The sequence below is a fragment of the Esox lucius genome, chromosome 3 (genome assembly GCF_011004845.1).
Source record: "Esox lucius isolate fEsoLuc1 chromosome 3, fEsoLuc1.pri, whole genome shotgun sequence".
Taxonomy (NCBI): Eukaryota; Metazoa; Chordata; class Actinopteri; order Esociformes; family Esocidae; genus Esox; species Esox lucius.
The window spans coordinates 27,043,787-27,066,168 of NC_047571.1; the positions used below are offsets into that span (position 1 = coordinate 27,043,787).

The 22,382-nt window shown below is 44.0% G+C and overlaps 2 protein-coding genes across 15 annotated transcripts in view; both read right to left on the minus strand.

The window, feature by feature from the left end:
* Window positions 1-489: 489 nt before the first annotated feature.
* LOC109615175 (glial cell line-derived neurotrophic factor) lies at window positions 490-12,264 on the minus strand. Its single transcript, XM_020043806.2, has 5 exons — window positions 12,034-12,264; window positions 11,361-11,653; window positions 1,852-1,943; window positions 1,344-1,542; window positions 490-1,167 (listed from the first exon to the last, which is right to left on the minus strand). Exons 2-5 carry the CDS (start codon window positions 11,449-11,451, stop codon window positions 671-673), a joined length of 879 nt encoding a protein of 292 aa, XP_019899365.1. The 5' UTR covers window positions 11,452-11,653; window positions 12,034-12,264; the 3' UTR covers window positions 490-670.
* A 7,312-nt stretch (window positions 12,265-19,576) lies between these two features.
* Window positions 19,577-22,382, minus strand: part of st3gal3b (ST3 beta-galactoside alpha-2,3-sialyltransferase 3b) — a 52,628-nt gene continuing 49,822 nt past the window's right edge. For 13 of the 14 annotated variants that reach the window (XM_010893860.4, XM_010893835.3, XM_010893901.3 and 10 more), the window contains one exon: window positions 19,577-22,238. In XM_010893860.4, coding sequence (XP_010892162.1) covers window positions 22,149-22,238 — 90 coding nt within the window. In that variant the 3' untranslated portion in view covers window positions 19,577-22,148. The remainder of the gene's footprint in view (window positions 22,239-22,382) is intronic. The other variant, XM_010893884.3, reaches the window with a different exon arrangement.

Below are 22,382 nucleotides of genomic sequence, written 5' to 3' on the forward strand. Positions count from 1 at the left end.
ACGTAACATACGTGTGAATGGTCCAGACACATTTGACTTGCCCTTCACTGATCATAGTCCCTGGTGAAAACGGAGCAGATGTCTATAAACAGTGTCCGTCTTTCTTCAAAAGGAAGTTCTTGCCACAGAGTCAACAGACATCAGACACTCATTTTGTCAGTATTAACTTTGTAAGAGATTCCATTAGATTCCAGGTAGCAACGGCAGATGCTGCTTTACTTTCTGTGGTTTCCAAGCCGAAATATTAACATGGTGACGTCTCGTCCTATGAATTTTCTGTTTATTGGTTGAAGAGTCCAGACGAGTACCGTCTCCTACTGTTTTTTTCCCCCCATTCTCATCTTGACTAGTACGTGAGGAATCCAGCTCAGGCGTATTTTTTACACCTGTCGCATTAAGTCGATTGCCCCCCCGCCATCTCCCCCCCCCGCCCAAATCCACTTATCTTGAACAGAAAAGGGACAACAGGAAGAGGTGTGGTCTCACCCCACCACCATGGACTCTCTGCAGACTCTCCTTCCTGCTTTGCGCTCGGTGCCCTGGGCCCCAGGGGTTCCCCCGAGATCCAGATCCTTTCCCTCCATCCTCCCATGTCTGTCCGTGTGTCCTCAGGCAGGGGTTAATTGAGAGCCGGTCGCCCGCCGTCCTCTTTGCTCCGGGCCGCGCCGCCTCAGCCCACGCACGCGCAGCTGGCCGCCGACAGTGACCGGATCGTCTGCCACGTGGTGTGAGCGTCCATGAAGGATACCGGCTCGTAGCGGTCGGGTCGGCAGCAGGGGTGGGCGCCGACCCGCCGCAAGGTCCGCCTCGGCAGGGACCCGTTCAGCATGAGGGCCCTCAGAGCCAGGTCGTAGTTAGTCCTGGACGACTGGCAGGAGCCCACGCAGAACTTGAAGAGGACAATCTCGTCCGAGTCAAAGCCCAGGCCCAGGTCCCGGACACGCATCTCTCGTTTCTCCACCCGGCAGTCTCGGCTGCTCTGCTGGGTTTTCCGGCCGTTTCCTTTGCTCTTTCTGTCCCTCTCTTTGTCTTTCTCTTTCTTCTTTCTCTTCTTCTTTTTCTTGGCCGAGCCTTTTGGGTCGGCGTCTGAGGGGTCAGAGTTGCGCGGGGAACGTCTCCCCCAAAGGCTTCTCTGATTGTCGTCGACTTCATACATCGCAGAGCGGTCTGAGAGATGGAGGGATAGACAGACAGAGAGAAAGAGAGAAATAAGAACAGTGGCATATTCTCCTGAATAGCATCATGTTGCAGATCCTTTTTTTACTCTTGTCCACTCACAACATCAACGTTTCAATTAAAGTTACTGTTGAATTGTAAAATACAGTAAGAAACACCACTCTTACCGTATAGGCCATACCAGGGAGTGTTAGGGTCCCTCTCCTCTTCTTGTTCTTCGTCAACCTCAGGTAGAGTGTCAGGGAACTGCCTCTCTCCCATCCTGCCCATCATTCCCAAAGCCTGGCCCAAGTTTGCCCCAAAACCAGCGCCCACACGGGCCCCTTCCACCAGGGGCAGTAAAGAGACCACCACCCACAGCAGCACCTACCAGTGAGGCCAAAGGTTAATGGGAGATGGTCCACAGAGCAGAATGACACAGCCAACACTATGGCCACTAATGGTCGATGATTAACATTACGATTATGGTGTTGGAGATCATGATGGTATTTGTAGTGATGGTTGTGCAGAGGATGATGTTAAATGTCTGTGTTTATAGTGGTATAGTTGCTGGAGGATTATGTTTGGAAACCATTATATTGAAGGGGATGAAGATGTTGACAGAAACATGCTGTGAATTGGATATGGATGGATGAACTTAAAAACAATGCAGGTGAAGCTAATGAAGTGGCTCACCTTCCAGTTTCTCAGGGGGTTAGGTGTGCCCACTGACTGTATAGGGGTGGTTCCCCGTCCGTCCCTACAACTCGTCCTCCACCCGGGCCCACCTGGAAAGAGAACAGAACAAGTCCCGGCTCTGTCAGTTGTCCCAAAAAAAACCCTCCGAAAAGACTAACATAAACTAGCGACACAACAGGAAGGTGGCGGCGATAACGTGTTCGCGCATCTGGCCGCTCTCTACAAAAAAACCTTTCAGCCCTCTAAAACAACACTTTGTGTCACGTCAATCCAGTCCTCAATGGCCATATGGGGGGGGGGGGACGACATGTTTACTGTGACTGAGGTAAAAAGACCAGAGCTCACCGCTGCCAAGTGTGTTTTAGTGTTGGCTTGTCAGTGGAGCGGCTCCCGTCGAGCGACAGCGGCTACGTTGGGTCAGAGGCCCGTCAAAAGGAGGCGGTGGCGGCCCGGAGGGCACCACACAGAGCTGTAACGCTCCACAGCCACTCAGGTGATGTGGCCGCTGATAAGGGATCCGAGCACAGATTGAGATGTTTCTTACTAGGCGCCTGGTGTGACCTAGTAAGCGCTGTGACTATGGTAGGCCCGCACGTCTCAACTAGGGTCTGTTACCGTGAAGCACCCGCGAACCTCTGGGTGACTAGCGGGAATGTGAGCAAACACGGACCGAAGACGGACGTCGTGCTGACAGTAACAGATTTAGATTGACATTGTATTAAAAGACGGGTAGGTTGAAAATCAATGTGTGTTCATATCCGCTACATTCAGGAAGTCATGCCCATGCTGCTGGAACAGCATCACGTTTATCAACTGATGTAAGACCCCCAACGGACATTAAAATTCACACTCCAATGAGACGTAGGTGGCGCTTAACAGTTTAGGCATGGATCCAGCGTCTTCACAATTCTTTCATCGAACGTTTAGGGGTTTATTTCGTCACGTCCTTCCACTGGACATCACAGCGGATGTGCAGTGAAAGTAACACCTCAGGGAACATTAATACTGCAGTGGGAATGACTGGAAACAGGTCCTGTTCTTCATCTGATATCCTTTGCAAAGCTTAAACCCTTGTATAATGAACCCAGTCAAAACCTGGGTGATTTCGACATCATCGGCAGATGGTATGGCGAAACCAAATTCAACACAGAGACCCGTGGAACAAGAAAACAAAGACCAGCAACAAATTGAGTGAAAACAAGCGTAGGCCTTTATAAGACACATAAACAGTCATCTATCATCCGCCAGACTGAAGCGATAGCCCCGGTGGCTGAACTGGAGCGGGACGTGAATGTCCAAGGTAAGGTATGTAAACCCTGCCGCCCAGGCATTGTCTCTCTGCTTGTGTCCCAATTGGCGATCTATTCACTTGATAGTTCCCTACATTTGGTCAGGGCCTGGGCTGTGTTTGAAAAACAAGTGCACTATAAAGCGATTAGCGTGCTATTTTGGGCACAACAGTCTAAATTCCGAAGCAAATCATCACGATGCTATCTTGACTGGAGAGTACAGAGGACTGACAAGGTTACAGTACAAAGGTTACGATAACATCTGTGCATGCATCTTTGACATGCTGCAGAATATTACAAAAGCTTTGCTATATCAATATAGTTACTGAGAAGCAATACAAGAAATTGGGGCCAGGGGAGAAGGTATATATCAGTCACTTACACAACAGAACCTACGAAACAGAGGTGATCTTAGAGTATGTGTGCGCAAGGTTGTGTCTGTTTGTAATTCTGTTATTTAGTTCGAAGACTTTTTTCATTTTATGGGCCACAAATGTCAAACCTAACTGTTCAGAATGTGAGATTGTGAGAGTCTGCAATCCACCGCAAAGCAGCAGCCTCTCCAGCTCCCTCGTCGCTAACCTGATTTAAAATGCGGACCATTGCAAGTGAGAGAGAAAGAAGGGCGAAAGGGGCGTTTTCAACAGCTCCCTCCCTGGTCCCTTGGGAGACCTTGTTCTGAGTCCCTAATACCACAGCTGGGAGAGTTTAGCCTCCTTTAGCGCTGAATTCTAGGTGTCTGTGTGGGTCTGTCTGCCTGGCTCATTTCACCCCACCACTCCGGAGCTGTTTACAGCCCCTCGCCTCCAGCCCTTTGGGGGATTGAAGGTGTTATGTTTAGGGTTAGAGTTAGGGATGGGGATTTTGACGTTACAATTAGGTTTAGAGTTAGGTTAAGGGTTAGGGGCTAGGGGAAAAACAGAAGTTTTAATGTAAATCCGTAAAAGAAAATTACTCACTAATAGTGCATGAAAAGGTTGGTGTGTGTGTGTTTCTGCACGGGCCCCAAGGTCTGATTCGAGACATTGGTTTGGTCAGTAGCCTGTTTGTCTGCAAAATATGTATTGCATTGTATGTAAACTCATAGTATAAACTGACATTTTCTCATGGCTAGCCTGGACGGTGCCACTGGTGACCGGCCGCTGCAAATTGGCCGGGGGAGGCATAGTCGGCAGGGATTTCCTTGTCTCATCACACCCTTGCAACTCCCTTAGGGGGCTCAAGGGGTCAGCAAAGCCGACTGAGGTCGTCAGGTTAGCGAGTGTGCCCACACACGCACTGACTCAAGTGGCTTCCTGGTTGGACGAGCAGTGCTTAAAGGGGAAAAAGGGGCTAATACATTTGCTCAGGGTTAGAATGTCTTTGACTCAACGTTAATACATGGACGGATTACATTTGTTGAACATAAATGTGTTTCACATTACCATCACTGTTACCAGCACTACAGTATAAAGTTACATTGTTCTGTATTCTACCGCTGAAGGTTCTCATACAGCGTAGAGCTAGCTAGCCTGGGTTTCCCTCCTGTGTTCAGTCTCACCGTAAAAGGGGAAGTTCAACAATACACAACTTTATATGTAATACACAGATGTTTTTTCTCACATGCTGGAAGACGTCTATAGGGAAACTGTAATCCACAACCTTCATAGCTAAGGGAGGGTAAACTCGATCTTTCTTGCGGCTGTTTAAAGAAGCCTAAACCATTGAGTGTGGTTTTCCCCCTGCCAAAAGACTAATTAAAGGTGAGGAATCATCTAACATCATGTTGTAAAATCTGGAAGGTTCCCTTTAACAGAAGAGAACCCTCTGCCATAATGAAGCCTCATTAGAGGTGTTCTATCCTCCAGCTCTACTTGTCACTAACAGAGCCCCACCACAGGGGCTAGCGATTCAACAGACCCCACTAAATCACAGGCGCAATAAAAGACACCTGTGGAAGAAAGAGGAGAAGAGGACTTTCAGAGGACTAGCCACCGGCGGTCATGATTATTACCAGACACATTTTAAAATGAACTTTCTTTTTAACCCCTCCTATTCAGGGTCACTTACAAACATTATTGATTTTATATATTTAGTACCTATGGTACATTACGCATTCATCTTTTTTCTACTGGGGACGAATAAGTGGTTGTGACGATGAGGTCCAGATTAGACATTTTGGAGTGAACACACCTAAGACACTGTGGTTAAAGCACCTACTGTTCCGTGTCAAGGGGTCTTTAGAGACCAGAGAAAGTCCCTTTAGTTGCCCTGGAGCATTAGTATTTGTTCTTTAGACCAGAGGGAAATGTGCCCCCTACTGGCACTCCAACACTGCTGTCAGCAGCATCTGGTATCCCATTCAGGGACCGACTAGGACCATCCAGGACAAACCAGGACCAAACAGGCCAAACAGGACCGACCAGGACCAACCAGAACTGACCAGGACCAACCAGGGCTGGTGAATAGCTTCAGAGGTGAGCCAGCAGAGGAATGCTGAGAACACAAACTCCCAACTCTGTGAGCATCTCCCCTATTTCCTTCTACAACCTGCTCTGATATTATGGCGCTCCTAGCAAACAAAGACATCAACAATCCAGTACTAGGCCCTGACATGTTAAAGCGCAGGGTTCTGGTTCGGGTTCGACCCCCCCCCCCCCCCCCACCCACTAGTCTGGCCACACTGACTGCACTACACCAGATGTGACCTTCTAACTGCAGCTAGACTAGGCAGCGACAGAACCTGGGGATCTGAATAAACTGAATAATCCCCTAATCCCTTCCAGGCTGGGGGAGAAGGTAATTGCTTGTTAGTGCCAGTTTCCACTCTTATCCAAGCTGTCACCGGTGGAAAACCCACAGAATGTGCAAAATGAGAAACAGACAGACAGTTCGCAGATCGGATGACTAGTCAGAACCGGCAATCAGAAGGTGTGGAGAACGCTGCCCTGGGCCAGCGATCCCTGGAGGAGATTAGGTGGACGAATGACATCAGAGAGTTTCTTCCACTGAAGAGTTGTTGGGAGAGTATTCAAACCACTAGGATACTCCAGACAAATTCATACATAAATGCAGGTTGTGTTCTCACACACGAACCCCACCAGAATAGCCATTAAAGATCAAAGAGAAGTTAATAAGATATAACTGATCTGTGCTTCCATTCAAACTAACAGGAGATTAGTATCAAAGGTGTTTAACGAAGCCGAACAACTCCGGACTGGTCCGATGGTTGTGCCGTCTTGCCCATCCCATGGTCCGTCTCACAGTATATCCTCACATTGATGGTCAGTCTCCCAGTATATCCTCACATTCATAGTCACACTGTGTTGGCAAGACAGCACAAACCAATCTGGGACCAGGCAATAGCAGCACAAGGCTCATTCTAAAACTCACGCTGATGGCCTGGTGCAGTATAGTCTATGGCCTGGTTCGGATCCAACCTACAGCTCTTTCAGAAGAAAAAAAAACTCTATCATCTCCATCTTTTACCGCTTTCCAGTCTATTGAAGCTTTCCAGTCTATCTCTCTCCCGCTAGCCTGACTAGAAATAAATCTTAAAAACAAAAAACACAATGAGCACTGAAGCCTAGCGGGAGAGAGATCCAGAGCCAAATGTCATTGTTAAGATTAGAGTGGTTCTGCATAGGACATTTGGTTTATTTTAGAGAAAATAAGAGAAGAGCAACCATTACTATGTAGTTGGCTTTACAGAACCTTCCATTCTAACACACAGGATATTATGTCAGGGGGAAAAACAGGGTTCGTGGTTGGGAGTGACGTTTTTGTTGTTGAAATATCACAAATAGATCTAATAGTTACAGTATGGATTCCAGCTTCAAGGGGAGACAGAGTAACCTGGTCGTAATCAGTGGTGCTGGTCACATCCAAACAAAGTGGCAGCATGGTTATAAAACCACATCCTAACTGAAGAGGTGTGCACTCAACTTGAATTTCACATCAATCATGCCTTGATGTCAAAGGAGAAAGAAAACGGATTTCTGCAAACAGATCTTAAGTGAAGATTTGTGTGTACTGGGTGAGCACTGATTTACATCTGTGTCAAGAGGTTGGCATCCTTTCCTTAACACCTAACACCTCCTGAGCACACCAGAAAGGTCCAGAAATACCTGAGTAATGGTGTTTTAACTGGGGAATCAAGTGTTTGAAGTAGCATTAGTGGATTAGTACCCTAACCCTCTTTGATTTAAACCTCTGTCTGTCTCGGAGATGCTTTGGAAAGCGAAAACAGACCCTCCACCTGTTTACTCCAGGAATTATGACCCATTGGTGGGCATCCTGCAGAAGCCCCACCCCTAATCGTAACCTTCATCCCACTGGGATGGGCCACGCCAACCTGTGTGCTGATTGGTTCACTGGTCAATTCATCAGGCCCTGTATTTCCCAGTCAAAGTAATACACTAATGTATACAATGTGTGTTTTATTCATAGTAAGTTAACCACAAAGTAAGTGGGAGGATCAGTTGATTTGTTTTAGTAGCATACGCTAGCATTATTGATACTTTTAGGGAAGCATGTCGACACAACCGATCACAGACTTGGACTAAGACACCACATGTAATGGCTCTGCCTTTGCTCCTAGCTAGACCTCTCCCATGTCCCTATAAGAACCCACATTCCAAGCTGATTAATGTAGTTAAAGAGGAAGTCTCAGAAAAAGAACACTTGGGTGAACCTCACCTTAAATGGGAACATATTAAGTCATGCAGTGGCAGCAATAGAGAATAGGATTTCAGATGAGCGGTTTTGTGAAAGTTACAAACTTCTGGAGTCACAATTGTATTTGGGAGAAAATGACTGACAACTTATTTTTGTAATTATTTTTACAAAACAACTGACAATCAAAAAAAAAAAGAAAGTTTAATAATTCACTCACTTACCCACCCACTCAATCACTTATACAGTCTACCCCCCCCACACACACACACACACACACAAACATAACCACAAACACAGCCCCCCCAAAAAAACCTTAGTCCTTCAACCCCCCAATCTACTTCTCATGTCTCATTTTTTCAGATGAAGTTCAGCGTGGGTCCGGGCCCAGGGAAAGTTGCCCATTAGTGTGTCTGGATGAACAAACGCCCTGCAAAGCGTTTCCGTGTCGCCCACTTGTCTTGAGCCCCAGACGGGCTCTCGTAACGACGTGTTGGCCTGGTGGTTCAAAGAGGCCCGTGACACCATGATGAATGGAGCTGACCTGGCAATTTCAGAAGAATACCGCTTGTTGTATCAAAAAAAAAAAGTGCTTGCGGCCACAAGCACTGAAGTGTAAACACCGCTAGTTAACATTCTTCTAAATTCAAGAGCAAATTTTTAAGAGGGAGATCTTGTGATAAAGACAGGAGTGTTTCATCTTTGTTTCAAACTTTGGTAATTGGAGCTTTGTTCCAAATCTAAGTCTGTTTGAAAAGCCAAACTGCTTGACCAGAAAATCAGCAATAGACATTAGGAGCAATAATGCATTTATGACAATGGAATACTGATGTATAACTAAACTGCAAGAATGTACAAAACATTTTGAGGAACTGTGTGCTTTTTAAAATTAATAATACATAACAAATTGTTCATTCTTTTTTATTACCAATTTGTAAGGTATTATTACATTACCCTTCACTAACCAGAAGGTGTTTTATGGCCTCAGTAAACCATTCCAGGTTGAGATTGAGGTTAGTGACATTAACCAGTAAAATCATTGACATTAGCCAGTACTGATAGTGACATTACCCTGTAACAATCTCAACATTACCCATTGATGGTTGTGACATTACCCAGTGATGGTAGTAACATTACCCATTAACGTTAGTTACATTACCCAGAGACAATAGTGACATTACCCAGTAACAGGAGTGACATTACCCTGTACATTAATTTACTTTACCAAATAACATCTGTAACATTAACCAGTAACATCAGTGATATTAGCCAGTAACTACAGTGACATTACCAAGTACTGTTAGTGACATTACCCAATAGTAATAGTGACATCCACCAATAACAATAGTGACATTACCCAGCAATGCGGGTGACATTACCCAGGTATGATATTAATATAAAAATATATGAATTGTAATTTTCTCTGGATAAAAGCGTCTGTGAAATGACTAAACTGTGACTGTATTATATATTGGATTTACAGCAAGTCTGACATTAAAGTTTCAGCTGACGTCAATATCCAGTTGTCTAACATTTGAGAACCACTAAGGCAAAAGACTAAAACTTTAATATCACTTGAGCTTGCCTACAAACAGGGTAACGCCAGCCAAGCAGCATTTGGTTTGAACCACCCGGGTTATAACAACAAGTATATTAGCCTGTTCAGGCACTTCACGTAGACATGGACCTACTGCCTATCAGAGGTGAATGTTAAGACGCAACAGTGAAAGAAGAGTGATGAAACATAGAGACATACACCTCCAAACCCACAGCTCCCACAAAATCCAATCAACTACAAGCTTGTTTAAACAGACCCTGCAGAGGGACTTTGGTAGTGAAGGGCAAAGGAGTGTCCCAGGCAGTTGATCTGACCCCTAGCCAAGCTTCAGACCTTCATGACCTTTGACCCGGGGAAATGGAACCAGTGACCGGCTCACAGGTGTCAGTGAGGTACCTCAGACACACACATTATGAGTCAGCTCAGACACTTGTAACACTGCCTGGGTGTGATGGGTGTCTTAACGCAGCGGGGATATTCAGTGCTTCATATCACAAGTGCAGAAACAAACATGTTTTCAATGTAAAAGGCTGTAGACTCCTACTGGAGGTTGGACAATCATATCTTTCCACCATTTTGTGGGTTCCTGATATTCCTTTCTGTAACTTGTATCAGACCTGGTGGATTAACATCACCTGTATCAGACCAGGTGGATTTTCATTCAGTTGGGTCTTAATTTCCCTATCTTAAAAAATATCTAGCAGCTTGTAGTGGTCAGCCGCTTTCAGTTTAAGACCAGGGTTTAAACTCCTCCCTATCTGCTTGATTTGAGTAACGAAGGGCAGTTCAACTTCTAATTTGGACCTCAGGTTTAAACTGTAGATCATGGAAAAGCAATGAAGCAGCATAAAAACGCATTGGAGAGTTTTTCTTCTCTGCTTTTCATTATCAATAAGATAAGATGTCAGACTGAAAGACGTTTGCCCAGAGTGACAAGCAGCTGAATCAGACAGAAACATACAGTACACAGACAAGCAGCTGAATCCGAGTCACCTACATGTATAAGCAGGTGAACACCATGCAGATAATCCAAAGCAGCTAGCAGTGAGAAATAACGCAGCCAGGCCAAACCATGGCTCCCCACCAACTGGGAGGCATATCCGCGGGAAGTATGGGTACTGGAGGTGCCGAGAGCACCGACAATATTCGGAAAGTAACTTTTAGCCTGGCCGTTCGTCTCCCGTTTTATATGCTGTTTGAATATAAAAGCGTCCTTCACACACATGCATGTTCATGTCAGTACCTGTGTCCCCCGGCATGAGTCCTACCTGACATAACCATGCGTATGCAATTCCCCCTGATTTAAATTGCCCCCCTCCCCCCAACCCCCCCACAGCTATCAACCGCACGACAACTTCCCGCGGCTTTGCTAGGAGGCAATTGAAATCAGGGGCGATTGCATAGGCATGGTTGTCTCAGGTAGGACTCATGCATGTGTGTGAAGGACGCTTTTATATTCAAACGGCAGCCCATCCCTGATGAGGGTAACACACTAAGACTTCACGACCACCACATTATTTAGATGCCCGGGCCATATATGGAACTGAGACATGAATGAAGAGGCCGTATTGGCGATATAAGGCTTATAGTGATCAATCAGTTTATAAATATATGTCAGACAAACACGTATGACAGAAAGACTCAGCATGCTTCCATCAAAGAAATCTGGCAAGTCGACAAATCAGGCCACCTGGCAGGTGTGAGCGAAGAAAGTTTTAGACAACAAAAGCAGCTGATGTGAAAAGAAAGCATTAAACCATGCCATTTATTTGTTGTCATAGCAAACACGTAAGACAAGGGGAATGACTAATGGCAGGTAAGGACTGGACTGTGGATTTCAAAGCGACTGACATTCACGCGTGCACGTATATTATGCATGAATATTATTAAAATAATGTCTTAAATCAGTTGAAGAATTACATGTCCTTTGTAATTTACATTAATTATTTTATACAGAAATAAATAATATTTTTGTTGAATTCAAGATTAAATTATGCGTTACTTACCAGAGATTTCATGCGTATTAGTCCAGTCAGCGCGCACTCCGGAGAGCTCGGACCCTTTCCCCCCTCTGGCTTCAGGTCGGATGTGGAGCATGTCTCAGCGGTGAAAATCAAATCAACAATGTCCTTCAAACGCTCATAATTCTCAAGCGTCCAACTTTTCAGTGTATGTCCTCTTTGCCTGAAGTGAATAAAAAACCTCTTCAAAGATTTCGGTTTCTGGAGAGCGCGGAAGGCGCCTCCCTCTACGCGGCCAAGCCTTTCTCTTCTCTCCACAAAATCCTATCAGTTTCAACCTGCATGGGAACATAATATGAGAACATAACTGTAATTACATAAAAAGTAGAATTGTACACAATTATCCACATTAACAAAATATGTATGTTGTAGGCCTTCACTGTCACAAATGTATTGGGTCAAACTAGTCAAATTTAAATATCATAGGTACATTTCGTTAATATATGAATCTGTGAAAATGTAAAACAATACTTAAATTCTAACATGGTTTACATGTTTTCTTAAATAGAATATAGAAACATACTATATGCTGCGTTACATGAAAGATGAGTAACAGGTTATTCGCTTCATGTCTGATGTATTTACATTTAGGACTCATCTCTAAACCTATGTAAAAGAAAGAGAAGAAAAATGTATAACAAATTAAGTTCGCCCTTACCTTTAATGACTTGCTCAGTCTTGCCTCCAAACACTGATTTAATAAATAATTAAACAGTTCGCCAGGAACACGCATATCCTTTAGGCTATTGGATATCCACAATAAAATGTAAAATTAAACCTTTCCAAGATACACCTTCGATCTTTTGGATAGAACCCCTGCAACTTGGTTTTGAGACATGTGTAGGCTACAGCGTTTGTCATTCGAAGTGGCCCAGACCTTGCAACTCGATGTCGTTCATGTTTTAAGAGCTTTTTTTCTTCTTTGGTACCAGTTGTTTTTCATAGCATATAGCTCAGTTTCTCTTTGCGACAGGCGCGCGACCAAATCCACTTGTCCGCAAATGAGGATAATTGCATTTTTTACGTTTCATCTCCATGCGTCATACCATTTGTGTTTACAGTGCAACTATTAACAACTCTGAATCATAATTTCAGGCTGACAATCACGTTGTATAGCATTTTCCACACATTTATAACTGAAAGAGATCCAATGTTCAAATACTTTTTAGTCTCTATTCGGGCTCACACTACACAACACTGAAGCGCGGGAGCCTCGTCCACCACGCCGCTCTAAAACCAGAACGCACAAACGCTCTTCAGAGTCATGAGTTTTCCAGCCGGTCCGCATACGTGTTAATGAGCGCGCACTGAAGTTGTCATCAAATAACTAACATTTTTGTATGTGTTGTACTCCGTAAACGTTTAGCCAATTGTAGGTGTTGACAAAAACGTTCTCAGCAGAAACAATAGCAGGAGTGCTGCACATTTTTTTTTTTTACAATTACAATTGGCCCCTTCTGCAAACTCCCCAAACTGTGTACACTCACTGCCTCATAACTTTGAGGGATTTCACTGCTTTCTTACATATTTCATGCACCAACAAGGGACCAAGTACACCAACACTCAATCAGGGTTGCCACCCTTCTCCGTGTTTGCATAGTCATGGACTGGCCTCCTTTACAGGATATCACAGCGACTGCTGCAACCAACATGTTGGAGGGAGAGGGATTCCTTTATAAAGGGCCTGCCCGACATTCTTCAGGCCCAGGCTCAAGGCTGCACCGCACGGGACGCAGGGACTGCCCCCCCCCCCAGCCCACCCAGCATACCGGTGTTTGCCCCCCCCCCCATCCAGTGGGCCTTCCAGCTGTGTCCCTCCCTCCAGGGCAAACACCGGGGAGCACAAAGCCTGGGCAAACAGCACCTTGCTCTCTGTGTGCTCCTCACCACACACACTCCCTATTAATAGAACCGGGTAACAATACACACAGCTGAGCGCGGTGTGCAGGAATTTGCATGTCGCCTCCTGGCAGGTTCAGCAACTAGTGGGACCTGCGCCAGAGTGCCCTGGGGCATCCTCCACCCCACGGACGTCTCCCTCTCTCTGGGCAACCCTCACGGACAGACCCAGTCGTAAGCTGGAGTGTGAAACCGTTGCCCGGGTGCATTTCCATCTGAAAGAGGAGCATGAATAACACCATAACAACAAAGGCTGACACTTTCAAAAGCTTTCTGAGGAGGAGCTTGACGGTAGCGTCCGACAACGTGAATCCGGAAACAGTCCGTCAAAAGAATGTACACGTCACAAAGCTGTACGTGTGTTCGGGGGGGGGGGGGGGGGGGGGGGGGGATTTTAAAGCTGTGCAGTCGGGGGCCTTGGATTGTTAATGCTAAGAAGGTGCATTGAGATGCACAGCTTGGCGACACGAGCAGTTCCCTCTATGTGACCAGGGGCCAAGCAATTACTCTGAAAGATGCTAATGAACTTAGCAGTGGTGTGTATGGCTTCCAAGCACAGATGTGTGTGTACACACCCTTTGCTAAGTCCCATGAGCACATAAACAATTCCCTTAGGCACACGCAACACACAGTTTAAAAAACACCCTCACTTAAACATGTTCACAAGTACACACACACACCTTAATGCTGTGCCAAAACGCTGCTTCCCCCATCCACTCCCATCCAAAGAGAACAGGGTCAACAGGTGAAACCACGGCCAGAAAACTTCAGAGCCCCGCATCCTCCTGAGCTCCCGGGACTAGCCGTCAGAAGTGTTATTGTCAGCGAAGGTTTGGGATGAATGACATGACTGCCAACCTTCTGCCGACAACTGAATTGGCAGAGGAACAAAGCAAAGTGTTAAACAAACACGTCACTCCTTACCACTCATAAACATGACATTCTGACTCAGCCCGCGTTGACAAACATCCTGCACTCAAACTGTAATGAAGACGTAGAACATGCCCCTTCCAAAGGCTATCACACTTTCAAACTAATTTATTCCACGGGCATTCCGTTATATGTTGCAGATAGTTAATTGTAAGGTAGAAGCCCCTAAGAGGTCTGAAGTGTTGTATAATGACAGTACTGTTGTTGTGAAACAGCCAACAATTCGCCCGCCAGCAGCGAAGGGAAGCCATTGTCCTGTTAAGAGGGCTACTCGCTCCAGCACACAGGAGTTCTCCGCCTCTGTGACCCCCTTTGAACACGGTGTACCCAATTTGGCTGGCGGCTGCTTATTTATGGAGTCGACATGTGTAAGGAAATTAATCCCAGGACTTGGTTGGGAAGCTGGCACACCTCATATAATGTAGGAATGGCTTTACATTTTCAAAGGATTCTTCATTAGGACTTTTCATAAGGACCTGCCTTTTGGATACAGTCAGACATAAAGAGTAGATTAATATCATACTTCATTACCACATAAATGAGAAGTCCCTGTACTGCTCAGCAAGGGGGTGTCCGGAGGATTTTCCACAGTAACCAGATGGATGTGCGGGCCATTGGACCTGACAGTGTCCCACCCTGTTTCCAGACAGGATGGGGGGGGGGCTGTCCAAGCCCCGGATGGGGGAGGAGAAGCATGGAGGGGGTCTGAGAGTGGGGGGCACCCTCCAGATGTGAGAGATGACTTTTTAAGAGAATTTGGTTCCCGTTTGGTTTCTCCAGTTTCATTTCACCTGTTCCCCAAAGGGTTCCCTCCTCAGTGGGTGTTGTCCGACATTCCCATTCCAGTTTGCTTTCCCTTATCTAATGGGAAAGTGGGAACTTCCATCGAATTCACACAAAACCCAAATGGTATTTGGTTCAATGCCCTTTCAAGTGCGTCCAAATTGTGTTTCATTTTTTTTCAACACCACATTACAAGCATGCACTCTCTCAGGGCTTGATACCGAGAGTACGATACAGGCATATGGTTTTGTTAGCCAGGCTGTAATTCCACCATGTTTATCATCACACCATTGGGGAATCAGACTGCAATGAAACTCAACCCGGTGACTTTGTATATTTTTCGTTTTACCCAAATACCCGCTAAGTTGTTTTTAAAGGCATTAAACTGGTTATTGCTGTGTCCGCTGCAATGGTGTGTATTGAATGTTCTAGTATTGACAGGATACCACAAGGATACTGTTCCAGATGTTTCTGTCTGCCTCTGAAGGGCAGGCCTGGCTCCAGTCGTAAGCGGTTGCTTATGGCCCCCTGCCGCTCAAAACACTTTTTTTGGAGGAGGCCTCAACTTACTACTGAGAGTTAAACAAACAGAATTCACAAGGTGACATTTTGAAATGTGGTTGTGCACAACGGTTCAGTTTCATTACAAATTAGGTGACAACTATGTCAATTTGTTTAAAGCCGAATTTTGCAGTTTTTGGCCACTTGTAAATGTGCTGCTGTGAAACCAAAATGCACTGAGGTATGATAATGATTCTACTTATAGACTATTCACATACAAATAATGTATTACAAATACAGCCTAAAATGGGACATTCACAGTGGTTCCTAAACTTTTGAATATTTCTCTTCCTGGAGTAGCCCTGAAGTACCCCAGGTTCCCTCTGGTTGGAAACCACTGTCATAGAATATTGACCAGGCTAGTAGGGCAAGTGCCCAAGGGCCGCATTTGTTTATGCCTCAAGGCGGGAAGGGGGGAGGGGGGGTCCTTCAATCCATTTGATTTCCTGGTTGGAAGAGCACTGTGGCGCAAACTCCTGGGAGGAAGGCTCCCAAATCTGTTGAGAGTTGTTTCATAGAGAACGGGCTGTAATTACAGTTGGAAATAGGGAATGGCAGAAGGATAGAAAGGAAACTAACGGAACCTACAGTCGGATGCTGTTCTCTTCTCGGTGCGCGCACACGTTCTTTCCCTTCCAGGCGTCCTTGACTTTTTTACAAGAAGTTTAGGTTTCGGCCTGGGCTTCACAGCTTTCCTACTCCAAGCCCGTGGAGAGGAGGCGGAGTGCAGAACCTGTCGCCCAGAATGAAAGCAGAGTCCGCTGAAGGGGTGCAGGCACAGTTCTCGTCCAAACGGACAAAACGGGTCAAGACGGCCCAGCTGCCTCAGGCACGTATTCACCGCCGGGCGCTGGGGGGTGGGGCTCTTTTTGGGCCCAACGGGGGTGGGGGTCGTGAGGTCGGCTAAGTCTGAGAAGAGTTTTCGGTGGCCAGCAGAGTGTGACAGGCCGAGGCTGCTGGCACCCTATTAACAACAAGATGGGACAGGGCACCAGTGGCCTTTAAAAGGGACCACAGTGTCCCTCGCCATTCAACAAGCCAAGCGTGTGTAAATGAACCTCAGCGCTTTCCTCCAAGTGTATCCTGACCTTGAGTTTAAGGATGAGGTAGTGCCTGATTCAGACCGTTATTAATTGAGGCGTGTCGACACAGTGTACGGGAACCTTGACAAGCTTAATTCCACCATATTTGTGCACGGTAAAGCCAACCTGTCGAACTCAAAGTGGAACAAAATAAAAATGTTTCACCCTTCTTCCTTGCGTACTAGTTGACGAGATTAAATTAGTCTAGGTTCAGAAATTTGTTTTTTAGAGGCTGATTTACTGTGGTTTTATTCACCACTATGATCACTGGAGACAAACGCAAAAAACATATTGCAGCAAATAAAAGCTCATAAACACAAGTGTTCCCACAGTCAATAAATTGAAATCATCTGCCCTTTTAACTTGAAGGAATTAAATTAGGGGACGCAAACAAAATTGCCATTCCACTGTTCATTCTGTCTACGGTTAGTGACAGTCTGTTTTGTCAGCAGTTGTGACAAGCAGTTGTAACTTATGTAGTGGCACTGACCACACAGCAAAAATTCAGGGGAATTTCTTTGGCGTATGTCAGGGAATCTCTGCTGTTTTCATATTCTGTAGGACATGTCAAGTCAACTTAAAGCAGCACTCTGGCCACATCTTTCCAGCTGAAAAGTTCCACCTTGCAAACAAATCAACAGTCTAGAGGTTTAAAATGTAGACTGATCCTAATCTATTAAAACAGAACAATGCATCCCTCACCTCATCCTGCTGCACACCTGAACCTGATTTTGAAAGGGATTGGTGGAGACAGGGTCAGGTCTCTTTTAGACAAGGACAGCACTTGGGAGGAGTTTGGCAATCTCGATGGGGCGATCATGTGACTGCAGTTTACCTTTAAGTCCAAATCAGGGACATTTCACCAGCAGCCAAACTTTCTCTTTTCCTGTCTGGATATACACAGAATGGTGGGTCCTACAGATATCCTGTGTTTCTAGAATAATCACTGCAACATTGTGTGTGTGTCCTGGTCTTGATGTGTCCCTCTGGGCCACTAAGCTGCAACTAGATCCTCATAAGGGTTTTTGCAGGTGAAAGAGACAGGATAGGGGATTAGAAAGCCTTTCCCTGTTTCTCAGCAGGAGGAGCCAGGACACAGGGCTGAGTCTTCAACTTAACTGTACAGTTCCTGTGGAGTCCTCTAACAGAATAACAGACACAGTAAGTGTGGGTGTACAGGACATTCAACCCTGACCGAGAAAGGACTTATATTATTGCCTGGATGCCATAGACGACACATTTATACTCCTCCATGTGAATAAACACACAACAAATACACAGCATGAGTCACCTTACAAAGCGACCAAAGTGTCAACGTATTTATTAACAAGTTGCAGATAGGACAAAGTCTTGATATATAATATATAAAACAGAAAAACACCTGTGATTTGATCAATAATGAGCTTGCCAGTGATTGATTGGTCAGGTCAAGGTAATGATTGGTTTCCTGCATGATGTCATTGTCATATCCAGTCCTAATAGTAACATTCTGCTAAGTAACCAGGCAAACAAAAAAAACAAAACAAAATTAAAAACAGGGTTGAGTCAGTTCTATTTAAATTAATGTCAAATCCAGGATACAGAATAAGAGTATTCATTGAAAAGCCCCTTGGAAATGCTGCCTACACAGTCAGGGTGCCGGGGCCTGCATGGGTTTGACTAAGCAACGCCCTTCTGACTCACACAATCCCACCCTCGCCATCACAATACGCATGATAAAAACCTTTAAATTAAAGAGATAGATAGATAGATAGATAGATAGATAGATAGATAGATAGATAGATAGATAGATAGATAGATAGATAGATAGATAGATAGATAGATAGATAGATAGATAGATAGATAGATAGATAGATAGATAGATAGATAGATAGATAGATAGATAGATAGATAGATAGATAGATAGATAGATAGATAGATAGATAGATAGATAGATAGATAGATAGATAGATAGATAGATAGATAGATAGATAGATAGATAGATAGATAGATAGATAGATAGATAGATAGATAGATAGATAGATAGATAGATAGATAGATAGATAGATAGATAGATAGATAGATAGATAGATAGATAGATAGATAGATAGATAGATAGATAGATAGATAGATAGATAGATAGATAGATAGATAGATAGATAGATAGATAGATAGATAGATAGATAGATAGATAGATAGATAGATAGATAGATAGATAGATAGATAGATAGATAGATAGATAGATAGATAGATAGATAGATAGATAGATAGATAGATAGATAGATAGATAGATAGATAGATAGATAGATAGATAGATAGATAGATAGATAGATAGATAGATAGATAGATAGATAGATAGATAGATAGATAGATAGATAGATAGATAGATAGATAGATAGATAGATAGATAGATAGATAGATAGATAGATAGATAGATAGATAGATAGATAGATAGATAGATAGATAGATAGATAGATAGATAGATAGATAGATAGATAGATAGATAGATAGATAGATAGATAGATAGATAGATAGATAGATAGATAGATAGATAGATAGATAGATAGATAGATAGATAGATAGATAGATAGATAGATAGATAGATAGATAGATAGATAGATAGATAGATAGATAGATAGATAGATAGATAGATAGATAGATAGATAGATAGATAGATAGATAGATAGATAGATAGATAGATAGATAGATAGATAGATAGATAGATAGATAGATAGATAGATAGATAGATAGATAGATAGATAGATAGATAGATAGATAGATAGATAGATAGATAGATAGATAGATAGATAGATAGATAGATAGATAGATAGATAGATAGATAGATAGATAGATAGATAGATAGATAGATAGATAGATAGATAGATAGATAGATAGATAGATAGATAGATAGATAGATAGATAGATAGATAGATAGATAGATAGATAGATAGATAGATATATATATATATATATATATATATATAAAGACACTAAACTGTGTGATATGGAACCGACTCCAACCCTGTGAAGAGAGCAAAACATGTAGGGTCACCTTGTTCCCAGCATGATATTGTACTTGATCAGACCTTGGGCTGGTGGCGTGAGCCAGGGCTCCTACAGTGTACTGGGCATTGGTTAGCTGTTTGTTGTACCTTCGCAGTGAGTCGTATGCTGGGACCCATGCCTGAAAGGCTGAACAGTTTCGTTAAACATGGTCAGAGTTATTCCTCCTTGTTCTTCTTTGGATAAAAACACAAGGGAGCAATTTTTGTTGATGGAGCCTAACAGCGAGGCCTTTCAAAAGGGGTTGTGTTCATTTGATCACACAAAGGAAACACTTTCATTTGGAATTTGAGGTCTTGGCAAAAATAAATGTTTTAGTGCATGTTCTTCTATTGATTTGCCCAATGAACACAACCCTAAATGCTGAATGACAAACAGAAAAATGAATACATCGGTCATGTCAGACGCTCCATAAAAGCAGGAAAAATAAAGCAACAAGAGCCACCAAATTATCATCAAAAAAGGTACAAAAAAATACCACTCACGTGAATTAAAAATCCACCATTTTCATATAAACACTGATAATCGTATTCAGTTTCAAAATAAAATAAAATACACTGACATTCCTGATGAAGAGGGAAATGGCAAAGGAGGATGTAATCAAAGCGTGGCGTCTCATCTCAAAACACTAAACCAACAGAGCAACTCCTAAACACTGTTTGAACTGTAACAAATTACTAAATGGGCTTTTAGCAGAGACACTTGGCACCAGTCAGCTTCTCATATCACATTACCAACATAAAAACCAAAACAGGGAAAACATTTTTAAAGATGGATTAATGTTTTAACACCATCAGACTGACTGCAACCTTCTAAAATATGTAATATTTGTGTTAATATTAAAAGATTGTTTTTTTTACTAAAACATCCCAATATTCCTTTAATGGTTATTTTACTGCAATAGTAGGATTTTTTTTTTTTAGTACTGCAAAAGCGCAGTCTTCTGTAACACTACTGATTTGTTAGGACTTCATCTGAAAGTTGACCAGATACTATGAAAATACTGGGGGCTCATCAATGACTACATAACCGAAAGTAAATCATTGAGAAAACAACTGAAACAGGCACACCAATTCGGAGCCAAATCTTATTAATAAATAATTAAAAATAATATTTTTGCTTTCTTGTCTTCCTGGATTTTAAAATCTGAAAATTTAAAAACCACAGGGTGGCTTCAATAAAGTGTGCTGATATAAACAAGATGACTGCGAGAGTTGAGGTTTAGAAAAGGCCCCCACATGAAAAAAACAATACTATAAATACTACAGTTTTGACCACCACTGAAGTATTCCCCAATTATGCTTTCTACCATACTGCAATACTACAGTATTAAACTATAGTCCTTGCCAGCATAATGTAGATAACTGTACTCCAGACCATTAACAATGGTTTAAGTTGCCAGCTATACAATTATGCCGTAAACTATATCACTGTACTCACCGCAGAACCCTCTCATTGTGTAGAGCTTCAATTTGTATAAACTGTCCACACTCGTTTGACCAGGGTACAGTACTTCCTTTGCACTCACAATGTCCAGACATGTGCACTCGTGGGTTGGAAACCTCCATCCAAAGTATGGACCCTACTGCATTCCCTACAGGTCACAGAAGCAGTACTATCCATTCAAACTCCCACCCCAACTACATGGTCATTAGGTCTTTCAGAGTGAATCCTGTGGCATCGACAATGACTTATCTATGTCAAAGATTAAACAGAGAGTGAATACCACAGTAACATCGGCCAGAACACTACCTTCCCTGTATATTACAGTGCACACTGCAAATAACTCTGCAGTAAACACTGTAGTACACAAACAGTAATACCATGACATTATACCACTGTATTACCGTATTTATGTCACGTGGACCTTTCCAACCGTCCTCGTGTAGTGTTGAGGGGATGCGTACCAGAGGAAGCCTGGACGGAGGGATGCTTGACTGTGTGGGCCGTAACGAGACCACGGACAATGGGGAGGGTGGCTGCAGCTTGTTAAAAAGCACGGTATAAATCTTTGCACTTTACACTGTGAGAGTTAATACATTCAGGCAGTAGAGAGGGAGGGCGTCTCCTCCCTCCTGTGTAACGAGGTACGTTTGGCACTACTGTGACTGTCCCGTCCCTCTGTCCCTCTCCCGCGCTGTCACTCTTCATCCTCATCCACGCTGCTCGTCCACTCAGGCAGGGGTACTGAAGCGTAAACGCGGTTGTCGAATCGTCCGTTGACTGTCGGGTAAAGAGGTTGGATCCAGGCACAATGTCCCCCCTGGTGTCAGAGAGCCTGTGGGTCAGAAGGCACGTGTGTGCATCTCTCCACCAAGCCGTCCACCTACATATCCTCCAAAGAAAAACTCAGGCAGTGTGCAGACCTCCTGGGGGAGGGGGTTTAAGGGTCCTTGTGCCACCACCACCCAGGTTCGTACCCAGCGTCCTCTGTTCTGTAGTTCTGGGAAAAGGCAAACCTGTGTGAGGGTTAGAGTCAGATCCCGTTGGTCAGGTCAGTGATGACCTTGGCCTTCACCAGCTTGCGCAGGAACTCCTTCTCCTTGGATATGTTGTGTGTCCACGACTGTGGAGGCAGAAGGGAAACAAAAATGGAGGGGGGGCAAACAGACACTGTCAGATGTTTAGGTCAGATGAAACCTAGGCTCAAAGACACTGATCCACCACCTATGAAGGATACATTGAGGTTATCAATGCTACACAGGACTGA

Excerpts from the sequence above, each read along its gene's own strand:
- LOC109615175 (XM_020043806.2), bottom strand. The coding sequence starts at position 11,451 with ATGCTCCACATCCGACCTGAAGCCAGAGGGGGGAAAGGGTCCGAGCTC. Across the intron at positions 1,543-1,851 it reads ACCCCCTGAGAAACTGGAAG|GTGCTGCTGTGGGTGGTGGT; the intron begins GTGAGCCACTTC and ends CCTCACTGGTAG. Across the intron at positions 1,168-1,343 it reads TCCCTGGTATGGCCTATACG|ACCGCTCTGCGATGTATGAA; the intron begins GTAAGAGTGGTG and ends TCCATCTCTCAG.